This window comes from Erpetoichthys calabaricus, chromosome 3 (genome assembly GCF_900747795.2).
Source record: "Erpetoichthys calabaricus chromosome 3, fErpCal1.3, whole genome shotgun sequence".
Taxonomy (NCBI): Eukaryota; Metazoa; Chordata; class Cladistia; order Polypteriformes; family Polypteridae; genus Erpetoichthys; species Erpetoichthys calabaricus.
In genome coordinates this window covers 466701-488582 of record NC_041396.2, presented here as the reverse complement: position 1 = coordinate 488582, position 21882 = coordinate 466701, and the positions used below count along the sequence as shown (strand labels likewise).

Here is a 21882-nt window from a genome sequence, read left to right as displayed (position 1 = left end):
CATTCAGATCCAGCCTGGCGGGTACGACGTGCACCCTGCCCCAAAGCCAAGCATTTCCTGTCGCCCTCTAGAAGCTTCTCTCCCCTTTGTGAGCGTCTGCAGGGTTCTCTCTTTCACTCTCTCTTTCTTTCTCGTTCTTCCTTTTCCAGATTTTCCAGTTGGACTGAGGTCAGGCTGGCCAGTCTGTCTGTTCTTTTAGGTGGGAGTCCTGCTGAAGGACCCCTGATGTTTCAGTCCACACCACATTCTTAGACAAAGGGGAGCGCAGTCCTTGCACCAGAGGCCCCCCAACATTCTGATGTATTTCACAGGGGGGTTTGATTTCACCTCCTAAGAGGTCCATCTTGCTTCTCTCTTTTACGTCTGTGGGGGTCTTCCTTCTCAGTTTAGCATCTGGCTGACGTCGTGGACGGGATGAGCCCCCTCACCCAAGTCAGCCTGAATGAAGCCCTTTGGATGTTTGTGCCCGCCTTCAGGGACTTTCCGTCAAGCAGAAGACGTCTCATAACAGAGGTAGGGGCACCAAGGACTCAGGAGATGGCCACCTGGTACCATCTTTCTGGGGGCTCAGCTGGCTCTCTCGTCTTTGGCAATGTCAATAAAGAACATGGGGCCATCTTTAAATATTCAAGCTATGCCTGTTGGTTAATTTGTGCCCTTTGACGACTGGCAGTTCATCTCATGCCAATGAGACTCGACTGTCTCCACCCAGACAGCTCCGATTGGTTCAAAGGGGTGACCATGAGGGGCTCACAGCAAGCTTGCCCTTTTTCTGCCAACTCCACACATTTTCTTCTTCTGTCGCGCTGCTCTCTGTGCGTCTGCACACCAAAGGTGGTCCGTCACCCACTTTCTTTCAGGAGACGGGCGTGGAATGTAAGAGTGCCAATGCCACGGACCACCACTGCCAAAGCCGAGCACAAAGCGTTAACAATAAAAAGAAGGTCAAGACCACAGGATTCGGTTTGCCGTTAACGAGGGGCTTTTCCGACGGCAGCCCCCCGCCTTTTCTGTTGTAGAGTTGCTACACTCACTTTATATAGCGCCTTACACAGGCTCACCATGGCTCTGCAGACGAGGCCAGACCTGACACGGGAGGTTACTGGCATCAGTGTCCCTGCCAGCCACTGAAACATGGTGGCCCCTGAACACATGGTGACCCAGTCATGTGGTGGGCAGGTGGGCTTTAGGGACCTTCATCAGTCAACTGGATGCCACTTTGCAGAAATGAGGCAAAGAGGACAGTGGAAGTGCCAGCTGTCACCCAAAGTGCTCAAAGCGACTGACCCTGCACCCGACAGCTCTGGGGCTCTGCCACTTGCCCACCCAAAGACCTGCGTGTGGAGTTGTGTGGCAGGGCCACTCAAAGATGACGTGAACCGAAACAAAGGTGCCATGCTCACCGAGTCCGGGGCAGTGGCGTCCTCCTCCTGTCCCTCAGCGTGCATCTTCTCAATGGTGCCGTAGAGCCGCAGTAACTTGAGCTGACTGGAGCACAACTGGCACAGCGCCTCGTCCACACCGTCGGGGTCTGGAAGGGAGAAGAGCAGGGTCAGAGCAGGACATGATAACACGACCCACCTTCAGCATGACGACGTGTGGGCAGACTGGAGAAACACAACTACGTCAAAGGTGACGAGACAGCAGACCTTACTGGGCACCCAGGCCAGTCTATGAGATGGTGCTAATGGGCGCACTGTTTGCTCAATCACTCCAAAGTGTGGGCAAAAAAATGAAATAAAAAAGTAGGGCAAAATTCAAAATGCGTCGAATGGCACCAAAAAACGGGCCAAAAAGAGGACAATGAGCCTATAAAGACGTGTCGCCATGGTCTGTGGTACACGAATGACCGAGTGGGACAGGGGAGCCCCCAGGAGAAAACGTCAAGTCGACAAAATACTGGGAGTTGGCACCTTGAAATGACAAGGCCTGGCAAAGGTCCTCGCCACTGTTTAATTTTAAAACTATTCAGCCCCTTATTCCTCCAAGAAGATCTTAACAGACGACCCAAGTGGTCTCAGAGTGGCATACTGGTCAAACACACAAGCGGGCCTGGCATTTAGGAGGGCCTGCTCTGGTCTGCTGGCGCCCTCAGACCTCCACCGCTTCTTAACGGGGTTGAGGTCAGGACTCGGACAAGACCACTGGAGGACACTTGGGGGTCAGTGGGGTCTTGCTGAACCTTCTCCCAGGCCTTGCAGTATTTTAGTTCCATCCTTCCTTCCCCCCATCTTACCCAGACTGCCAGTCCCTGCAGATGATGCCCACCTCAGTGTAGGCACTGGCAGCGTTGGACCTTCCCCATGTGCAGCTGCTCACCCAGTTTCGGTCCCAAGGCTCACAAAACCTTCTCCCACCTCCCAGCCGTTCCCCCATCATGCACTGCGGTCAGCGCCTGCCATTTCCCCTTCTTTGGCTATTCCTGACTAACGTCTTCTTACTCGTCGTCATCCTCCTCAATGGGTCACTGTCCCAGAGGGCTCCCTCCCCTTACAGCTCTTGCTTGGGCACCAAGTTCTGCCCCATGGCCTGCCACCTTTATGCCAGGACTGGTTGTTGGCGGTCGTCTGCCACTTCCTGACCCAGTGGTGCCTACTGGTATTTCAGAGCCTCTTTAGATTTTTTGCACCCTTTCGTGGTCTCACTTTGCCTCTTCCTTCTGTGGTTGGCACTTCAGTCTTCATCTTTGCAGCCTGGCTGATGGCGACTTGAGCAAAGCCACTCCGCTGGCAGAAATGAGTCATTCAGCTATGAGAGGCGACCGGGTCTCTTTTGGGGACACTTTGGCACTTCACGGGTGTCACCACTTAGCAGTCCCCCATTTGACAAACTCTGAAAACAAACTGTTAGGTTGCCCATAAAATTCACTCACGCAGCCCTCCAGAGGGTGGCAGAGACTTTCGAGGGTATTTTTGTTTTGCCAAGAAAGAGGAAAAGCCAGTGAAGCAAAATCACAAGACCACTGCGAGACGAATAGAGGGCATCTGTAGTTTGACTGACAGAGTAAAGAATAGGAAGTGGAGACGGGCATCTTAAGGGGCAAAAAGGAGAAAAAGGAGGGTGCTGGGGAAACAGAGTCCGAGAGAGAGAGAGACAACCAAGGAGATGGAAGGCAGGCTGGAATGCCAGGAGGCCTCAACTGGCAAACTGATCACCAGGAAGGACGACTCCCCAGTGCCACCAGAGAAAATTGGATGCTTTACTGCCAGTTGAGATGGCAGGGTGGTGAAAGGTAGGTATAGCAGGGGCTAACTAAGAGTTTAAAAGCACGAGGCCATAAACTAAAGGTTCCATCTCTACACGATTGCCACCAGAAGATGGCACAGGTTTCGGGCGAACAGTGGGGGGGCTTGGACTGCATTCTTCTCAGGGGGCATTGACTCCCCTTCACTCTTTCTTGATGGATTTTGCTTTTTGGGTAATTTTGTCACTTTGGAGTAGCCAGGCCTGTGGCCTTCTCTGACATTTGAGGGACTTTTGTATTTGGAGGGCTCTTTGGGTCACTGATGGCTTTTATTTTTTTGTGCCATTAGGAAGCCGACTGAGACCACTGCCCACACAGCAAGCCAGGAGCAGGTCAGGACCGCTACCCCGACAGCAGGCCGAGATGCCATCTTCTCCTGTCACTGACAGAGAGGTGAAGGTGGCCTAAGGAGGACCAGATGCCATCCCGGTCAGGGAGGGACCCAAAGGGTCAAAGTGTTGCTCCTCCAGTTGGCTGTGACCCCCCTTTCAGGGAAGCCCCCTTCGCTTAGCCAGGTGAGCTTGGCGTCGGAGTGAAGAAGAGGAAGGCGAGAACATTAGCTACGGTGTCTGATCTTTAAGTAGTCGCGCCCCCCCCCGAACCCGTTCTGCCAAGATGGGATTGAGGGCACGAGAGCACCCCCCCAGTGGTCACACCTTACAGCATCGCTTTGGATTTCAGTTTCCCCAAAAATCCCAACATGTGACCAGTAGCATCATTTGTACCCTTGAAATAGCAGCTTCAGACCCCCCCCCGTGCCCTGTCACAGCAGTGGGCACCACCACCTTCACACTCGCCAGCCAATGGCCGGCTGTTAACATCGGACTGCAGGCTCCACCAGTACCCGCACACAGCAGAGGGTGAAGGTGCCAACGACAGGACTTACCCTGGCTTTGGAGGGTACCCAGGAGGGTCTCCACGATGCCGCTCAGAGATGAATGGGACACCTTCTTGTTGGAGAGGAGCGTCTCCAGTGCCTGCCAACGACAAAACACAGCGGCGTTCACAAAGGAGTCCCACAGACGAAGCCCCTCAGCAGGTCTGCCCCTCGCTTAGCCAGTGACGACTCTGAAGCCTTGATAGGACAGGCTGCCCGGGGGGCTTCACCAGTCACAGCCAAATAGGAAAAATCTCCACTACAGTCAGCCAGGCGGGCGACACGAGGGGGCAGCGGCTTTGAGATGTCACAATCAATAAGACTAAACGTTAAGTAAGCAGAGCTCGGGACGGGTGACAGGAAACAACGTTTGGTGACAAAAAAATAAAAAAGGACCACACAAGCCAAACTGTGAATGGCAAAAAAAAAAAAAAAAAAAAAAACCCTAAACAGCGCGGGGGTCTGGTGGGCACAACAAGCAGGAAGTGCACCACACGACCTTTACACTCTCGACCCGGAAACGTCACTTCTGGGCGGACCCCCTTCTTAGAAACAGCATAGCAACCGTTCGCAAAAACAAGACAAACAAAATGGCGCTGCCAGGGAATTGTCACCATTGTTACAAATGGATGGTGCGCTTCGACCCCTAAAGCGGGTCAAAATACTTATGAGGGGTGAAGGAGAAATTATCGAAAGAGAAGAAGATCCGATGAGACCAACACTGAGCTCCTTCGGTCACACTGCCAGGCGCCACACTTGGCGCGAGTCACAAACTTGGGCAGCACACCCTTAAGCATGGCAGTGGCGCGATGGCACAAAGGGCACCCTGTGCGACACCTGCCAGTCTGGGCAGTTCTTTGACGTGTGCTGCCTGCTTTCTTGTTTGTGGTCACAACTGTCACTTTTGTCACTCTGGTGATGGCTTTGAAGACTTGTAGTTTAGCGCTGAATGTCTCCTCATCTTTGACCTTCCTCAAAGCCCTGCCAGGCAGTAGGCCACGAGTCGGACCGCGGGCATCATGTCCACCCCAAGACTGCCCTCTCTGCTGGTGCTCAGCTTTTACCTTCCATTGGTTTCAAATGAAATTAAGGAAAACGCTCAGTCCTGTAAAGGGAGGGGGCGATGCCCAGATGGCAGAAGGGTTCGGGGAGGGTTATAAACCATGGCACCTACCTGCTTCTTAATGGCCGGGTACTTGATGTCAAGGAGGATGCCAGTCGCTTCTTTCTGCAGGGTTTCTGTACAAACAGACAAACAAATGCCCATCAGGCTCAAGTGACCCGCCAATCGGATCGAGAAAGGACACCAAAGTCCCCACTGCAGTCTTCTCATTGCCACATCTTCATGGCAGCTGCCATGTGCTGCTCTGTGAAGTCTGAAGGCAAATCTAAGGAGCCAAAGCGCCAGGCTGGATGAGCAGTGAAGTGACGGGCAGTGAAAGGCACCAAACAGAACATACCTGGGCACTGCCTACTCGGGTCATCGCTGAGCCCTCATGTGCAGGAATGCCAGCGACACACGGAGGATCAGACAGGCTGGTCAGGCTGCACTCCATGACAAGCACAGCCAAGGCAACTGACGAGCTCAGGGGTCGATTGCTGCCATATTTGGATTTTCTAACAGTTGGTGCACAGGCAGGTGACATGGTCTGGTGGTTTAATGCCCAGTGCCCCAGTCGCTATGCCACACTGTGTTATATAAGGTGGGGAGGGGATCTGTAACATTACATTACACTTAAAACAACCAAAGCAAACCCACGTGATCTGAATCTTGAGTGTGTGTGTGTGTATCTGCGGTAACACTGGTGGGCACTTTTTGGGTCTTGGCATCTCTTCTAGTGTCTTTGTAACCATTCTTTACATTTTAGGCTTTCCTGTTGCACACAAATTTTCCGGCGGGATGATAAAGTCCATCTGAGCCCACCCAATTCAGATTCACAGGGGCCAAGAACCTGCCCTGGCAGCACTGGGCACAAAGATGAAGCCAGCTGTGGACAGGACGCCCACAAACCCACATTCACAGCCAGTCTCACAGCTCATTGGCATCGTGGGAGGAGAGCCCAGGAGGTGGGCACGCCAGCTCCACACCGTCCACCATCTCGCACTGCACCGCGAGTACGCGTGTCGGCACCTGAGCAACATCTGACAGGAGGATCATGGGATGTGCCACTGCTTACCTTGGCACAGCTCCTTGGCCTTCAGCAGAGCAGAGAGCTTCTTAACCAGGTGCACATCTCGAGCTCGCTCGCTCTTCTTGTCACTGCCCAAAACAAAATGAAGGGGCCAGTTAAATAAAGTGCCTTTCACAGCCCCCCAGGTGTTCCACAGAGCAATGCTAGAGGGCATCTTGTCAAATCGTGTGAACAGCCTGACTGCCATCACTCACATTCACCAGCCTAAAGAGCGAGTGATGGGCACCGAGGCTCTTGGCGTAGGCCGGACCCAAAGCAGCCATAACCCCCCAGGTGTGTGCGGAGGTCTGAGGGCTCTTCATCGTGACAGCCCAGTGGCCTTCCCTTCAAGATGCCCAGCTGAACGCACATCCCAGTTAGCCCGGCCCTAACGGGGCGCCGGTGGTCTCTTAGTTTTTGTTCCCCGTACTTTCCCTAATCAGAGTGTTCTGCCAAGACAGTTTTAAAGATGGCTGACCAGCGGGGTGGTGAATAAAGTGACCAGGAGAGGCGGAGTCACAGCTGTTAAAACGTGAAGCCCACAGGCCGAGGGGGTCGTCCACCATCTTGGATGAGATGATTACGGCTCATCACATGACCCACACCTCCTAGCAACCATGATACACAATGTCAGCAATGGCTAAAAAACAGGGTGGCAAAATGTGCGGAGAACATCGGTGAGGTTGGGGCCTTCCCTGACATCCGCACCCACCACACGACGACCCACCTGAAAACACACAAAACAAAGGCCCACATTCCTCAACACTCCTGACTTTCTGCCAGTCCTCACTGAACGGGTCCATTTGTCACAAACTGTGGGCGCGGAGCTTAAGCGCCAATGGTGTGAAGGCAGAGCTCCAGTCGGGATGCTGTTCATTGCCATGGATGGATGTCTCGGGGCAGGGCGAGGGAGGTGGCATCACCCACAGACATGTCACGCTGCTATGCAAACCGAGGCGGACCCCAGGGATGTTGTGGTTAATGGGGGTCACGATAGGCCAACGGTCACTCAGCCAGGAAGCACCCGATTTTCTTGGCATGTGTGCCCTCTTTGGATGTTGTTGTCTTTATCTGTGTGGCATTAAGGACCTGGTCTCCATGTAATTTTACAAGGGAGTCTGCAGGACCCTCTCGGTCAACGCCCTGCACGGAAGCCAATCTACTGACCTTAATACGAGGCTTTGGGGTATTCTGAGCCCCCATTGGTCTGAAGTACGGCTGTTTGGGATTGGCTTGTATCAGAAGCCTTTAAGTACTGTGGCACCCTATTGGCTGTAGGGTGTGGACGGAAGCTTTACAGCCACCACCACCGTTGGCATCATGCCGCTCACGTCCCACATCACACATCACTTCACAGATGCAAGCCGCTAACCTGAGTGCCAAGTGGAAAGGCACGCTGACCGTTCGCAGGGTCCCGGTGGTCGCGTCCACCAGGCAGACTTGCTGGGTATGAGGCTGGCACCCCTGGCTGGTCACATTGTTCAGTCCCATGATCCTATAGCCAGGATACAGCAGCCTGGAACAGGAGACAAGATGGGCATCACACAGCTGGCACATACAGGTCTCCTCATCATTGGCACAAACATTTCATTGTGAGTAAGTAGTTAGAATAGAAAACCAACCAACCGACTTTACATTGGCATTAGGAACAAAGCCAAGGATTTCACGTCGGGCCCCTCGCTGACCCCCTGACAGCCTCACCTACAGAAGGCCCACTCCTTACTAAAGGGTCTGTGCCCCCCCCTCTGATGGTGGGCCCTTATGTTCGGTCAGCCCCCCCCCCCCCCATGACAAGCCTCTCTGGGTGGAGCACTAAGAGTTTTTCGCTGATTTTCCCCGACGGAGGTCCCAGATAGGCCTTCTGCCTGCTCATGGGGTCTTGTTGATCTTCCAGGTGACACATGGCCCTAGTTGCAGTGACCAGGGAGGAGCAGTCAGGGGACGGCTGAAGTGCAGATTCTACACGACTCGTCTGCCATATTCTGGTGCCAGCGCCAGCCAAGCCTGCCCAGAGCACCATGAGGAGGCCATCTTCAAATCTAGAGCTTCAGGGCCCACAGATCTGAACGACCCACCCTGTGCCCAGGAGTTTCAGTGCTATTTGTTTTGAATGTCACTTTTTCTTTTCTGTGCCTTTCTATGACAATAAGCCACTCCGTGTCACCTTAATGTCATCGACTGGGACTGATGAGCCGCCATTTCGCTTCTCTTGTTCTCAATTACCTGCAGTGCTTCCCAACATTAAAGGCGCCAACACGAGGGCCCTGCTGAGTGCCCCAAACTTCTAGGATCCCCCTTCGAGGGGCATAAATAATCAGGAACTGAGCCACACGTCCCGGACCCCGAGGTGACGAAGGTGAAGGTCTGTGCCCGGATTCACGCTCCTGCAACGCCTCGGCAGCTTGAATCCAGCCCACCTGGGCATCTCGATACCCTGAAAAAGAAAGCAGAAAGGTGGCAACAGGAGGCATTAAGGCAAATGAACGAGGCAGGCGTCCGCCGGGTAACATTGGTGCTCAGACACAGCGCTCAACGTCCTCGGACCCCGGGTCTTCTATTTAATACTCTGACCAGGCGGCGACCCAAGGACTCGGAAACGGAAGGTTCATAAAATACCAAAAGGTAATTCAGAGTCAGAGCGGCCAGCAGGGACGGTGGGCCATCTGGATGGCATGTCACCACCTTGATGACCGACGTCACTGTGAGGACGACTTGACACTTGTACCCCAATCGGATACGCGTGGCCGTGACACACAGAGGTTAGATTACCACTCTGGTCAGGGGTCCAACCCGGTGGGGGCGCCAGAGTGTACCGATGATGAAGGCCTGGGGGTGAAGAGGAGACCAGAGGGGGAGTCATGTGATGGCTCTGGAGGGGTCACCTTGAGATTTTGATGAACCTCGACGAGTCTGAAAGTGCCATCTCTGGAGTTGTGTGTGTAAACGCGCTAACCCGCGTGTGCTTCACTTCACTTCACTTCACCCTAACGCAGATTTCCATTTCCCCTAACCGGAGGCGCTACTGTTTTATTCAACTGTCCTTTCTACTGTTTCTTCATTATCTTAATTCATTTATTTGATTTGTTGTTGGAGGTTCTTTAATGTACAGAATAGAAAAGTAAAATCCTTGTCTTGCGGTTTCCTCCGTCCCCATATCTGAGGATACCAGAAAGTCGAGATGGGAAGTCGTGAGGGTCTGCTGGGTTTAAAACGTGTGAACGTCTCAGTGGTGTTCTGCCATTGGCTTTAACATTCAAACAACTGTGACAAGGACCACCAGCCTCGACTCCATCATAATGACATCGCGTCGAGACCTGAAGGTCCCCAAAGGCCCGCCTCCTCCTCCCGTCACATCCCTCCCTCTTCATCTCACAGCCCAGGCCTCTCCTCTTTTTGTAATATGGAGACCCTCGCTAGACCTCTACCTGCAGTACGGCTGGGGGTCCACTGCACTAAGCCCCTTCAGTATCACGTCACCTCTTCATCTCCGCTGGACTCTGCCCAGTGTGGCTCTGTAAGCTGGAGACAACAACTGTGGGTACCTCGTCAGGGCACTGTGACCTCATGATGCTACACAACCTAACGTCTCGCTCATTCGAGGTCTTCATCACTTCTGCCCGCTATGACGACTCCCAGGTCCTTCTCAGATGTCACATTTGGATTTCCTACCTGTGGTGCTGTGCCCGCACATGCTCCTAACCTCTCTCTCTCTCGGATACTTTGACGTGCCACACGGTGGGTACCCTGTTGGCAGCCATTGTTAACCCGGGGCCTCAACTGATCCAGTATGGAAATCTGTATTGATGCCCGCATGTTGATCTGGCAAAATTCTACACCAGATGCCTTTCCTGATGCCAGGCTGCAGTATAAAGGAGCCCTAGGAGGAGACACGACTGACCAAAGTGTGCGAAACGATGAAGGGAATCAACCAGTCCAGCAGATCGAGGCGGGGGCTTTAAAATGAGTTCATCGTGATCACAGGTGGGGGGCACAGCTGGACACCTGTGACAGGTAAATGTCACACAAACATCAGCTTTACACAGAGAGCTACAGACACGGGGGGATTAGTGACCAAGGAGTCTGGCAGACAGTCGGACCCTCAAAACTCGACTTGGTGTGACTTTAGAAGAATGAAGTGACAGGGACTGGCGAGCTTTGGGGGGCTCTCGTCCAGACTGCTTTAAAACACAATAAATAATCGACGACGTTTGTCTGAGGGTTTAAACGGCTCGCCCTGCGCGGGGGTCTGTCTGTCTGCCATGACATTTTACTAGCGGCCTGTCGCTGCCCACTATCGTCAGCCATCTTGTTGTTGACCGTTCAGCCAAGATCAGCTAAGCACACCAACCTTTCCACATGCGTATGGCGAGACCCCGGGTGACATCAAGCAAGAGGACTCTTCCAAAGTCATCCGTCACAGCAGCCAGAGTGTTACACGGTGAAAGACAAATGGCCTCCCCGTGGCGTCGCGAGTCAGGTAAGCCAAACCTGCGGAGAAGAAGATACAATCAGGGAGAGAGCCGAGAGCGGGCACAGCTACACCAAGAAAGCAGCAGACCTGACCGCCAGAGGGGTCGCCGGCTCCAACTTCGGCTTCTGCTTCTGCACGGGTTCCTCTTCGTTTTTATGCTTCCAGCCCAACCAGCCACTGAAAAACAAGAAGTGCAGACCACCCAACACTTATAGCAGGCGTCCAGGAGAGAGAGAGAGAGAGTTACAGGACAGCTGGCACAGCTGACAGGGGCCGAACGACTCGTGGCACCTGAGAACATTCCTCCCCAGACAGGACAGTGACCTGGTCACCGCATTTTTAACGAAACCTCTGAACAGGCCATGCTGGGTGGTCCCGAAGCTTTCGAGGAAGCCCAAAGTGACCTAAAAGACAGCAGGCGCCTCTCGTTTACCACCCCTGGGACACGGACAGTCAAGCCACACACTTCCTGGCATGTGGGTAACAGCAATGACAGGCACCAAACAGCAGAATATAAGCAAAACGACTGTAACTGAAACAAAAGCATGATGCTGCGCTCCTGAGCCTGCTTGACACGGGCGTCCAGCCGCTGAGCCACCAGACTCTCCCGTTCATCTGATCGGGCAGGAAGTTAAGAAATGGCGGCCCTTCAGTTTGGGTACAGAGCCCCCCCGGTCTGTGGCGGATGCTGGGCTGAGCCTTGATAAGCTGGTGGAGATGTGAGATCTTTACAGCGGAGTGTAGCTCTGCTGTCAGTACGGCCATCCCGAAACTCGCCCAGTTCAAGCGCCCATTGGATCTTCCTGACAGATCGATCGGGCACAGGAGAGGTGCGGGTGGGCACGTCTGACCCATTAACCCTTAGGACTGGCTGCTCATTTCATACAAATGACTGGCACTTCATAGATGGCATCGCACCAATAGGCCTTTGTTTCAAACAACGATGAGTCCGCACGCTGACAAGAGGTGGGGCAGCCTTCATAATTTGGTGCTGAGCATTCCAGAAAACTTGGGAGATGATCACAGAATTCAGGAAGCTGCCAGCCAGCCACCTGCTCACCCAGAACTCGCTCCGCTGTTGGGATGTCATGAACGTCCCTGGGCACCGTGCTGTCACTAAAGTGGGCCATCAGAGAAGGTTCTTACTGCGTCAGTCAGAGTAGCGCTCTAGTTCTGCAGCGCCATCGTGAGTCGCCCACTGTGGGGCTGCGTCTGTTCAGGCTCAGGCCGATCTGCTGGGCATCATCAAGGCCTGCTGACTGACCGCACACCCAAGTCCAGGGTAAGGAAGGCTCACCCAGGACACCATCAGCTGCTCCAAAGACGCCGGCCAGTGAAAGTTAACAGAGGCGGTCTGAGCTTCGTCACGCCTGGGAGACCCTTAAGGGGCTCAGACTGATGCAGATACCCGCTGAACCAGGCCTTGGCGCTGCCCTCTAACTCCCTGCAGAACAACTGAAGAATCCACACCATAAAGACATCACGTCGGGTTCCAACCCTCAAGACCCCCCACCTCTTCACAAAGTCATCCGTGACATCACTTCCTGCAGCCAAAGATCTGCAAGTGCCACCTCCATCGCTCCTTTTGTCAGCTCCGTCAGTTCCTTTGCTGATCCTATGGTATACGGAGGTCCCCCCAAACCTTCGGCGGTGTTTGTGTCCTCACTTTACAGCTTCAGACCTGAATCGTTTGTGACCTTCTTGTATTTCTCGTGTACGCTGCACTGATATGACAAGCCCAACTCCTGCCCGATAAAAGGGACCTCTGTGTCTCTTGTCCTCTGCGATGCCCAGGGTGCCACCACCGCCTTTCTCGGCTGCTTCTTTAAATTCCCCTAAAGCGGACATCGACACCTCAGTGCTCTGCCGTGGCACCAGTTTGCTCACAGACCACCGATAAGGTAATGAAGAAGGTGTGTGAGTGAGTGAGTCTGCCGCGACTGACATTGGGTATGTGTGCTAGGGGTGAGGGTGGGTGCACATGGGCAGTGCCAAACACAACAGAGTTGAGCACAAAGGTGTGTAACGGGGGTCTCACAGGGGGGATTTCTGGGATGCTTTTCTAAACAGGACTAAAAGCCAACATCCATCGCAATCTCACAATAAGGCCAGAAAACCTTTAGGAAGCCAAGATGTGAGGCCAAGCGGAGCGGGCAAAGAGCAATCAATAAAAGATCTATGAGTGGAAGACGGGGCCACCTTTCTGTGCCACCCACTGCCCCTCACCTGGCAGCGCTGAAGAGAGCCGACGTCAGCTTACTCGCCACAGCAAGGGCAACGTGAGACAGCAGTGGCTGGGAGCTCCCCTGGCAGGAGAAGAAAAGAAAAAGAAACAATCAACCAACCATCTGGGCACCTTGTGATGATGAGGAAGAGGAGGACGAGGATGCAAAGCCAACCGGTTACACGTACCTCAACGGCGTAGAAGAATCCGGTGAAGGGTCCGGAGCCAACTGTGATGTACTGCGACATGGCCGGGGGGCTGCCTTTGATAGTGGCATGGTAGCCCCCCAGGATGGAGGCGTTCTTCATCTGGTCGAAGGGACACAGCGATGTGATGCCTACGTAGCCAGACAGACAAGGACACAAAGCGAGAGGCGCTTAACAATCAGGATACCCACTGGACACGGGCGACTGGTGTGCCCTCCACATGGCAGGTGAGTCAAGCAGCAATCGCTTCATTCACACCCCCACCCACCCGGGGGGCCTCAGCGTCTCTCCATTTCATTGTATTGTCACTTGTTATGACATCCATTGTGTTTTACCTTCCCGAGTGGACGGCACTTTATCTTTTCTTCCTCTCGTTTTGTGTGTTATGTTCCTTCTCTTGGCTTTCGTCCCCGTTTGTTGCACTGATGTGCCTACAGGGCAGGAGATGCCACTGGGACCCCTCTAAGAGGCCTCGGCCCACCGCGGTGATTCATTAGTTAGCTTCTGCTGGTGTGTTTCTTGGCTCTTCATCCCAGCGGATTGTTTGTGTCATTTGGTGCTTTGGGGTCGACACCTCACTTCGATGGCACTTTGAGCTACAGGACTTGTATGAAAATGTGCCGTATAAATAAATGTTGTTGTGGGGTCATTTAGACCCCGAGTTGTCACTTTAGTTTTATTTTAAGGGGGTTGATTTGTGTCACCATCTTACTTTATCTTATTTACTGGACTCCATATTGACTTGGGATGGCAGTGGCAGTGCACGGCCTCGGGGGACATCACAAACAAACCTCGCCAGTCTCCATGCCAGTGGGGGGGGCTGCCTTGGCTTTAGACTCACAATCAGCCCCAGCCACCTGTTAGTGTCCCCAACAACTCTGGATCTTCTCCCCTACACGTGGCTTGCAATTTAGAACTACAGAGTCCAGCCATGTTTTAAAAACACATCATCATCATCATCATTATTATTATATTATTATTATTATTATTATAAGGTGTTCTTTTCTATGGGCCAGGGAATCTCACGGTTCTCCTCTCTCATTTCAAACCTGTAAGCTTGGCCTTCGTGGTGTGCTGATGTGTAGGCCCCAAGCCTGCTTCTCGAGTGTCGCAGCCAGGCCTGCTTTACGTTTCCAAATGGGACTTTGGGGGGGAGTTGAGAATCCAAAAATACAATTCGCTTGACTTTTAAAACGAGGCTCACTTTTATTATGTTTACTGCCATGCCGTTTTATGTTTTGCGGGCACGGCCATTTTCTGGCAGCATTGCCATGATAGGACAGGCCGCTGCACGGACATGGATTCCAGGAGTCACTGCCTGTGACGTCACCGGCGGGTCAAGTGTCCCAGATTACGAACCTTGGGGGTGTCCGTCTGTGTGTTCCTGCCATGTTTTTGCTGCTCGGACCTCTTAAACTTGTGATTCGCATGTTGGTGAGCTAATAGAAGTCCTGCCGTCTGTCTTTCTGACCCTTGGCTGATGATCTCCAGATTCCTTTTTCTGGTCTTGTGGCCTACCGTCCAACACCCCACAGTCCTGGAGGCCTTTCTTGACTTTTGTAGGTCGGCCGTCACAACAGGAGTCACGCTGGGCACTTGGGTCATCGTTAAAAAAAACAAAACAAAAGCAACCCAGCATGAAAGATGAATGCCATCTTGTACTCGGAATGTAGTCTACCTGATGCCACCCTCACTGAATAGTGCCAAGCTGTATTAGGAGGACCTGTGCCAACATGAACTGCCCCTCACTTGGTGTAAAGTCCAACATGAAGGCTCTCCTGCCTGCCTGCCCACTCCAGCCAAACTTGTTAACAAAACCCAACAACGCTGCCCTGGATGTTTCCCTTGGCGCTAAATGGCAGATTTCTCAGTCTGGGCCTGACATAACACTGGCGGTGCCAATTCTATATATTAACACACACACACACACACACACACACGAGGGGGAGTCACGCTAAAGTTAGAAAATGGACCAAACCATCACCAAACTGACGCTGTCCTTTCTCAATGGACTGGCACCACCTGCCTGGCAGTGCCCAGTTACCAGCAGAATAAAAGGTTTGGTCTCGTCCTCACCACCACTCGTGCTCCACCTTCGCTCGCCAGTCTTTAATCGAAGACCACCCAGATGTTTTTCGAGCGGTGCACAATGGTGGAAATCATAAGGAGGATGTGGTGATGCCAACACACTTCAGTGTCTCCAGACAAGCCCAGGTGTCCTTAGCAGTGTAGGTTGTCATCCTTCAGCCAGCGGTCCCTGTCACTTGGATCGAATAGCAGGCTTCACGGTGGTCTCCAGCAGGTCCCAGGAACTCACACTAGTGACTGGAGTACCCCCTCGGCATGTGGTGTTCAACTCGGGGCATGAGTGAGAGTGAGGATGAGACCAAACCTTTTATTCTGCTGGTAACTGGGCAGTGCCAAGCAGGTGGCGCCAGTCCATTGAGAAACGACAGCAGCATCAGTTTTGTGAAGGTCCAGTCCATTTTTCTAACTTTAGCTCATATAAATAAACACATAAAAACACAATACTAGAAGTGATGCCAGCTGGCTAGAAAGTGTAACACCGACTGGGCCTCACCGACGCTGGCATGGTCCACAATGCTGTCCACATCCTGCAGCCCCCATTTCTTGTATGCCAGGGGCGGTGGCTGGATGTTGTCATTTCCAGATGCGGTGGCTGCAGGGAGAAGCAGAAGGTGAAGAGAGTCAGCAGAGTAGCAAACGAGTCACGTCAGCGGGCACAAACTACCACAACAGGCCTGGCACACACCACTAGATCTCAAATCTCTCTTCAAGAACTTGGCGTTTGCCACTCCCTTCCTGCCCACAGCTCGCCCCCCTTTATGTGGGCTGTCTGAGGACGTCTCTGCCCCAAACGCTCAATGTCACATCCAGCTCACTGCTCAAGTGTGGGCACAGGTGGCCTCCACTCACCGTCACCAGCTGCTTTCGCTTTGAAGCCGATGGGCTGCATGTCACAAGTCCTCATCCCGATCCTCGTGGAATTTGCACACTGTGACAGTTTTTCCCCCCCAAATCCCACAGACTTGCAGGCGGTCAGGTAGCCCCGTGTGAGTGTGGCTGTACGTGGGACTTGCAGACACCCCCCCAAAGACCCCCTGAATTTGATCTTTCATATCTTGCATCGATTTCAGTTCTCTAGATCTGCTCAGACGACATGGCCCCTGGTTGACCTTTGCCTTCTTCATTTTGATTTTTCTAGCAGTAAATTGCATTCCAACAGGTGGCACATCACAAATTTCAACACCACTGTTGAGAAGCTGAAAGTGGATGGCGTACAACTGAGGTGACAAATTGACACAGTCGTCTGATCAAGGAACAAAACTCAAAGACAAGGGTCTTACTGCAGCCCCCCCATCCAGCAATGTCACTCATAACATCATCATCATCTTCACTATCACGGAGTGAAGAACGACACTCAACGTGATGGACTTACGGGTAAAGTACAAATTAGACACTAAGATGGTGGCGAGTTTGCCGAGGGTATTCCGCACTCACGCTGGCAAAGCCCCATCTGTTGAAATGTTTCAAATTAATCAGATGCCTTCTACTTTTCATTCCAACAGACGGTGCTGCTGTTGTGTATAAAATCCAAAGCTCCATACAACTGCGGCCACAGCGCTAACTAAAGGAGAAGCAAAGACACAAACCGGAGTGCTCATCTCCATGGAGTCCATTAAAGATTGTGGTGATCTGCAAACGCCGGTGTCACAGAGGTCACCCTTGGTGCCCCAGGAGCCAACTTCGAGTTTAAGACCACCAGTGCGACAGTCAAAGTGCGCCGATGGTCTTTGTCTTTACTGCCTGTCCTCTATTAGGTCACAGCCTTTGTACCATCTGTTGAAATGAGTGTTGAGAAGGAGTGAGGTGGTCAGCACGGTGGGCCGCAGTCCCACTCTACTGAAGTCAGGTCAGTTTGATGGAACTTCTGTCCCTCAACTTCCAGACCAACAGGCCACCCAGGATTCACCGCGCGCTCGGCCAACTAGTGACAGTAATAAGGAGGACAAAGGCCTCAGTGGAGCCAAACCCACAGTCGGACCCCCAACGACTTGGCCCGGCCCCGTCACTCACCTCGGGCCACCTGGTTTCTGCAGGCGCGCAGGGACTGGAACAGACTGAAGCCATCGATCGTCACCAAGGCTGTTGGGTACAGGATACTCAGCTCTTCATGCTGCGGGGAGGAATGAGAGTGGCAGTCATCATCACGTGGCATGGCACATGGCGTTAATGCCAGCCACGTCAGCTGCCTCTTGGCTTCAATGACACGGTCACTCGAAAGGGAAAGCGTCAGACCAGCAGACGCAGCTCCTCTCGGCTTACCTGCTCAGTGACTCCCGGGTGGCGAGGAATCTCGTAGGTGCGACACTTGAGCTGCAGAACGGGGTCTTCGTTCAGGAGCTGTGCCAGGAGCTGGACGCCACTCTGATTGGACACGAGAAGAGAACTCGGGTGTCACGCAGTCAACAGGGGACTCGAGTAGACGAGCCAGAGAGGGCCACCCACTTACCTCCGTGTAGAAGCGCACGTAACCCGAGGTGAAGCCCACCACAATGCACGTCCAATCCGGTCTGCCAATGGAGCTCCTGCCACACAAACACACAGCGAGAGGCTCACAGATCCAAGCCGACCAGACGGCTCGCTAACTCACTACTCCAGCAAACGCTTCTGCCACTTACCGCTTCTGACTGGCGAGAGGGATGCAGATGGCACTGCTGACGCACTCTCTGAGGAAGAAGAACAAGAGGAGGAGGAGGCGGCCTCTGAGTACCCTTCATTAAAAGGTCACACCCTCGACTCGCCCGCAGGCATCACTTACCCGTCCTCGGCATTAAGCGCCCCGCTCCACGACACTGCCAGCTGCATCTCCTCCTGGCCCGTCTTCCATTTGGCTGCGAGGACAGAGAAGGGGTTTAGAGAGTGGGTGACGGTGCTGTGCCACAGGACAATGACATTCTGACCCTGACCCCAAGGTGTCACAACAAGCCCCTCTGCTCTGATGTTTAATCACACCCTAGTATTTTAGATAATGTGCCACTGGGGTCTAGAGAGGGTGCCAAGTGACAATAACATGACAACAATAAAGAGGTGGTGGTCTCTAGGCCAGCCATCTCTCTACTGCTGATCTGTCCCACTGTCTCCGTATCACCCCGTCACCCACTGCTGCCCATCGTGAAAGGCACTGAACACACGACTCACGGGACAAGAAGACGGCCTTCTGCTCACGCGCGATCACCATGAGGTCATTAGTGGGTGACAAGGACAGCACACAGTCCTGCAGCCAGGAGGCGCTCTGGGCCAGTCTGCCACTCTGCGGGTCCTGAAAAACAAAAACGAGAAGAGCCGCCGAGTCAGAGCCAACAACTTGTCCGAGCCAGTCAGACCAGCCAATCGTGCCTACCTACCGGCTGCTTGGCCTCCTCCGCCTCCTCTTCCCAGGACCCCCAGTCGGCCTCATCCCAGGTCACTTCGCTATCTGGAATGAGAGGAGAGAGCAGAAGGTGGTCACCCCACTCGTGAAGGGCAGTGCCAAGGCAGCACCAAACGAGCAGAGGTGGCTGGCGCTGCTCAGGGTGGAGTTAGGTGCCAGTGCGGTCTCTAAATAACCCCCCCAAAATCACACAAGGAGGGCCGCAGTGGGCTTTAACAGACCCAGTCGTCTGACAGCCCCCCAGCCTTGACCTTCTAAGAAGACAAAAACCAAAAACAAAATGGAAGACACCTCGAGAAAGGCAATTCAAAGAGAGACCCCCGTACCAGGTGGATGGGGGGGTCACTACAACACGACACAAGCCACCCTCACCACAATAGAAATATGACAAGGACAGAGCAGGATATCCCAGAATGCCGTTTGGATTTGTTCAGAGAGTCCTGGAGACCTGAAGCTGCCAGCCAATCCGGTGACAGGACCCCTCTACCCGACGATTCCTGCGATGCCCCGTCAGACCCTCCATTTCAGAGAGCTGCATGTGTTCACCATCTTGATTCTCTCTGTAGCTCCTTAATACTGACGGAGTGAAATGTCCTTTCTGAGTGGACACCTACGGGCCCTGATGTGCCAACCTGGCACATCTCAGGAGTTTCATGAAGCAGAAAGGAATGAGTGGATCGGTCAAACTGGTATGTCAAGCTGCGCCCCACGGCTCTGCCCACGTAGCAGTGAAGCGGGACAAACTTTAAAAAAAAAACCAACAAACTGGCAAGGTGCGCTCCAACATGTGGCATCAGGTACAGCAACTCAAATGGAGGCTGGCGTGTGAGAGAGGAGGGCAATGCCCAGCTAAACACTCCTGACGTCACGCTTCCTCCTCCCCTCGGCCCTCTGCCCCTTTCTCAAATTGGGGCAAGTATCTCACTCCTGCAAGCGAACTACGATACTCGATGAGAGAAGTCGCAAAATGAACCGGAATGTTCCAGCAAATCTGAGAAACAAAACACCCGACCGAAATCTGTTAAGTTGTTCTGTCGTGAAAGGCAGACAGACAGACGCTGGACTGTACATATAAATATACACACAGTCTCTCACAACAGTGAGTACACCCCTAAGTGAACAATGCCCAAACTGTGCCCAATTAGCTGTTTTCCCTCCCCGGTGTCATGTGACTCATTAGTGTTACCAGCTCTCAGGTGTGTTACATTTGCTGTTCTCGCTCTCAACATGGCACCTCATGGCAAAGAACTCTCCGAGAATCAGAAAACAAGAATTGTTGCTCTACATAAAGATGGCATAGCCTAGAAGAAGACTGGCAACGCCCTAAAACTGAGCGGCAGCACGCTGGCCAAGACCATACAGCAACAGGTTTAACAGGCCTCGCCACGGTCGACCAAACAAGAGGAGTGCCCGCGCTCAGCGTCATATGCAGAGGTTCACTTTTGAAAGCAGACGTATGAGTGCTGCCAGCATTGCTGTAGAGGTTGGCGTGTCAGTGCTCAGACCGTACGCCCGCAGCACATGGCATCACATTGGTCTGCATGGCAGTCGTCCCAGAAGGAGGCCTCTTCTAAAGATGATGCACAAGAAGGACATGGACTACTGGAACACGTGCTGTGGTCTGATGAGACCGAGATCAACTTATTGGGTTCAGATGGTGTCAAGCGTGTGTAGCGGCCACCAGGTGAGCAGTCCAAAGACAAGTGTGTCTTACCTACAGTCGAGCATGGTGGTGGGACTGTCATGGCTGCATGAGTGGTGCCAGCACTGGGGAGCTACAGTTCATTATCTATCTATCTATCTATTGAGGGCACCATGAATGCTAACATGTACTGTGACATACTGAAGCCCAGCATGATCCCCTCCCTGGGCTGCAGGGCAGTATGCCAACATGATAACCTCCAAGATGACCACTGCCTTGCTAAAGAAACTGAGGGTGAAGGTGCCGGACTGGCCAAGCATGTCTCCAGACCTAAACCCTATGGAGCATCTGTGGAGGAGCGCCAGGTCTCGAACATCCAGAGCTCCGTCATGTAGGAGGATTCCAGTGGCATCCTGTGAACTCCATGGCCAAGAGAGTTAAGGTGGTGCTGGACAATAATGGGGGCCGGCCACACCAAATATCGACACTTGGGGCACAGTTTGGACATTTCTCACTGAGGGGTGGGCTCACTTTTGCTGCCAGCGGTTTAGACATTGATGGCGGTGTGTGGAGTTATCTACACTGTGATACCCGCTGCACACGGACTACTGGACACTGGCATTGGGTCAAAGTGTCACATCGGCAGTGTTGTCACCATGAAAAGATCTCATCAAATATTTACAAAACTCTGAGGGGTGGACTCACTGTTGTGAGATGCTGTGCAGAGAGATGTGTGATATATTACAGTATACAGCAGACATTACAATAACAGTAGTGCATACACAGTAGTAGGAACAGTTCATATTACATGGCAAGGGACCGTCATATTAAATGGCAAGGGACCGTCATATTAAATGGCAAGGGACCGTCTATCTTCTGTTACAGTAAAACTGGCTTGTCGTGCTGTGGTGTCCCCCAGCAACGGGTTTTATGTGTGCGAAAATAAATCTACTTTTAAAAAGTCATCCTATTGTAATATCATGAAAATTCGTATATTTAGGAAAACCCCTCCAATGACTGACACTTTACCGGGCCCAGTTTCTTAATCGATAATCTGACACCCTCAGAGTGGACACTCGCACAACCACACACACTGATCCCACCTCTCTGGAGGTGCTGGTCTCCACATCTCAGTACCTGAGTGGATTTCTTGTGCCTTATGTTTTAGGACTTACCTCATTTACTGAAATCCGATTGGACCGGCTGCGTGATATTTTATAGGTCCCGCCCACTCTGTCTTGTGTCAGGCGGCCTTTGGAGTGTCGCACCGCGCCCCACACATGCGCACTTCACCAGAAGACAGACACACACACACAGGGGTTTTATTAACGAGGGTTATACACACACAGTGGCTATAGAGAAGACCCCCCCCCCCTTTGAAATATTCCCATTGTTTTTCCTTTCCTGCCTTAACACACACTAAGATTTCTTCCCAGCTTGACTTACTCAATGCCACCTCTAACATCAAGTGACAGAAATCACAGCTACAGTTGAGAATTGTAAAAAGTTAAAAAGAAGTAACGTTGAGATGAATAAAAGACCCCCCCCCCAAACCCAATGTCATTTTGTTGACCCCCCTGTTCCTTTAATGA

At 52.7% G+C, this 21882-nt stretch overlaps 1 protein-coding gene across 1 annotated transcript in view; it reads right to left on the bottom strand.

Annotated features, from left to right (window-relative positions):
* rab3gap2 (RAB3 GTPase activating protein subunit 2 (non-catalytic)) overlaps positions 1-21882 on the bottom strand; it is a 36226-nt gene that overhangs the window by 10344 nt on the left and 4000 nt on the right. The window contains exons 2-19 of the mRNA XM_028796309.2: positions 18623-18693; positions 18417-18537; positions 18037-18109; positions 17897-17944; positions 17728-17803; positions 17541-17642; positions 17292-17391; positions 15775-15873; positions 13176-13324; positions 12990-13069; positions 10851-10940; positions 10641-10780; positions 8516-8726; positions 7665-7808; positions 6299-6381; positions 5296-5360; positions 4131-4221; positions 1404-1531 (exon numbers count right to left, since the gene is read on the bottom strand). Coding sequence (XP_028652142.1) covers positions 1404-1531; positions 4131-4221; positions 5296-5360; positions 6299-6381; positions 7665-7808; positions 8516-8726; positions 10641-10780; positions 10851-10940; positions 12990-13069; positions 13176-13324; positions 15775-15873; positions 17292-17391; positions 17541-17642; positions 17728-17803; positions 17897-17944; positions 18037-18109; positions 18417-18537; positions 18623-18693 — 1871 coding nt within the window. The remainder of the gene's footprint in view (positions 1-1403; positions 1532-4130; positions 4222-5295; positions 5361-6298; positions 6382-7664; positions 7809-8515; positions 8727-10640; positions 10781-10850; positions 10941-12989; positions 13070-13175; positions 13325-15774; positions 15874-17291; positions 17392-17540; positions 17643-17727; positions 17804-17896; positions 17945-18036; positions 18110-18416; positions 18538-18622; positions 18694-21882) is intronic.